We start from the raw sequence: 2,788 nt of genomic DNA, 5'->3' as shown, positions 1-2,788 counted from the left end.
GGAGCTCTTCTTAATATTTTGACACCAAAATCATGTCGATACACCTTACCGACTGCGAGTAAAGCCACCCACGCTTTAACTTGACAGACTGTAGTTGACGGAGAACAACCTTTTTCTCATGATCTTTTACAACTCATCTAATACTTTCCATCCCATTTTTGTATTGGGACATTTTTCCAGATAAAAAATTAATCTTTTTTCTATGAGTTACAGGTCGGCGTGAGTCATCGAAAACTCGGGCCTTTGTATCTTGAAAACTCTCGTTATAATTGTTATACGAAATTTGAAGCGGCGACGATTAGCAAATTTTACCCCATATATGTATTTAACGATGTTATATTACAATGCTCTCTCGCTTATTTAATTGTACTGTAATTATTAATATTAATTATGTTTGCTTAAAAAATCAACGTGTTTGAAGTTATTAAAAAAAAAAATGTAACACTGGGAGAGCAACAGATAAAGCGAAGCAGATGACAGGCATGGCGCGACAACAAGAAATTATATGATTGGAACGCGCGCCCCATCATTTTCACGAAGTGGGAAAAAGCTTGAAGGGCAATCCTTTCGAAGCTTTTCAAACTCCTTAGCTCAGCGTAAGTCAAGGAACAAAAAAAGGGCAATAGGATTTTTTGGCAGTTTTCCTTGATCAATCATCAATGACAATCTGTTTTTTAAAGAATATCATCGATCGGATCGAACCTCAGCTCTTTTCAAGCCTGAAAATTTCAAATGTAGAAAGAGTTTTAGCTCGGCGTTCTGTTTAAGGAACGGATTAGCTCCTTCTCCAGGCGCTTTATCAGGCAGTCCCTTTGAATATTGGTTGCAACAGTTTGGGCTTTACACCGAGGGTAGGCTTGCGTCAAATCTTTGGTTGATAAAAATATCATTAGAAGCGAATATTACCGCCGTCAGTAGGAGGTGACGACCAACGCTACCACGAGGTGGCGTCTACCACCAAAAACCGTCACCAGGAGGTGACCTAACCTACCGTAATCCAGTCCCTTTCGCCGGAACTTAGTAGCACCTGCCGGCACGCTGTACGAGAGAAAAGAGAGACAGACTTATCTTAACCGAGTCGAATTATCCGTTTCTCCAGGCCCTTCAGGCCTCCTTTTGAAGAGTTAAGGGAATTCCGTTACCCTTGATTTCAACGACTCAAAAAGTAATGCTTAACTTGATTTATCAAGCCATCCTTCTGACTACAGGTTGAACGGCTCTGAACTCTAGTCAGAGAGAAGCCCGATGCTAACTCCGGAGCAACAGCGACGTCGCCTGAATGCGTCGAACCCACTAGACGTTAGAGCTTGTTTTCTTTCAACTATTCTCTATCTTCCTTTCCTCCACTTACCAGATATATTTTTTCCATATACTTATACACCATATTACTTTCCTGCACTTTTACGCGATCTTACATTCCTCTAGCTATCCACCATCTTACTTTCGTACATCCTTCTTTGTTACAGTTTACCAAAGAATTTGTAGAATTTGAGAATGTTCCAAAGAATTTGTTCGGGTACGAAACTCGTCGATTGTTTTTGCTGCAAAACTGTGATAATTATTGACAGTGGGTGACGTTTCGTACCCCAAGTCCGAGAGAAACGATACCTTGTGAAGTGGTACCATTCACACTACCAAAACTAATCGTTATTCCAGGTATATATTACCCTGAAATTGATGTTATATTCACACTTGGGTTTTACTGTGTTAGCATCCAAATATTTAACAAAATTATTTAATTAAATTAAATTGAAAGAAAAGTAGCTGCATATGGTGTAATTAGATCGTTACTTACGTGCAACTATCTGTTTCAGGAACGGTAAACATTAGCAGCATGTAATATATCGACTGGCGTTCATAACTGTACCATGCAGCAGGGGTAGTTAGATCACATGTATCTGCAAAATCTTTAACTATAGACTGGCATGCCGAATCTTGAGTGCGGTAAACAGCAACTGAAATATTTTACGTTCAAAATATCAGAAAAAATTTGGGTTAACATTAAGCCGAATAAGCCTTTGATTTCAGAATCCATAAATATAAGAATAATAAGGCTAAAAAAGAATCTTTCTTCACAAACAACGTTATTCATATCGGGTAGTATTTCGAGAGCAGTAATACCGATAACTTTGAAATCGACTATTTAAACAAAATTCGTCGAAAAACCAGTTATACTAAAATGTGTGTGAAAATGAAGCAGACAAATTATTACAGGAAAATAAGAATTCGTGATTTTTGACGTAATTTTCAACTCTTTGCAGCATTTTTAGCCAATTTTATGACAACAAATATCTTTTAGACTTACTGCAAAGGCATTGATGTACGACTTTGGTATTTTATGATGAAATTTTGCAATATTTGTTTTGCGTGAAGTTTTGTAAATACTTACATTGTTTTATTCTTAAGCATATTTCGTTTAAAACAATTTCCATAGCTTTCTCTTTTCCGAATTGATCCAAACGGTCTTCTTCATCAAAACAATTTTGCAATGCATCGATTACTGCTTCCAATTTGACGGCTAAATCATCAGGCAGACGAGAACAATCCATTGAATTGACGTCAATTTTCTGAAATTGTGTTGTTTCCATATTCATGTGAAACATTTCTTCTAGACGGTCTCGATACGGAGCTACAATTACTGGAAAATCGTACAGACCATTTCCCTTGCTAGAACATTTATTTCTCAACTCCCCCATAGACACATTGAGCCATTCTTTTGACCTATATTTCGACTCAGAGATTCTCTGAGCTGTAAATCTTCCAAACAGGACTTGAATGAGTGAAAATA

General features: G+C 37.4%; 1 protein-coding gene across 1 annotated transcript in view; it reads right to left on the bottom strand.

Moving 5' to 3' along the window:
- The window catches only part of LOC117169730, a 22,740-nt gene that overhangs the window by 1,874 nt on the left and 18,078 nt on the right, over positions 1-2,788 (bottom strand). The window contains exons 3-4 of the mRNA XM_033356236.1: positions 2,390-2,770; positions 1,796-1,955 (exon numbers count right to left, since the gene is read on the bottom strand). Of these exons, the coding sequence (XP_033212127.1) occupies positions 1,796-1,955; positions 2,390-2,770 (541 nt within the window). The remainder of the gene's footprint in view (positions 1-1,795; positions 1,956-2,389; positions 2,771-2,788) is intronic.

The sequence above is a fragment of the Belonocnema kinseyi genome, chromosome 1 (assembly GCF_010883055.1).
Source record: "Belonocnema kinseyi isolate 2016_QV_RU_SX_M_011 chromosome 1, B_treatae_v1, whole genome shotgun sequence".
NCBI classification, from domain to species: Eukaryota; Metazoa; Arthropoda; class Insecta; order Hymenoptera; family Cynipidae; genus Belonocnema; species Belonocnema kinseyi.
Note: the sequence above shows the minus strand (reverse complement) of the source record. Positions and strands in the feature narration are given on the sequence as shown.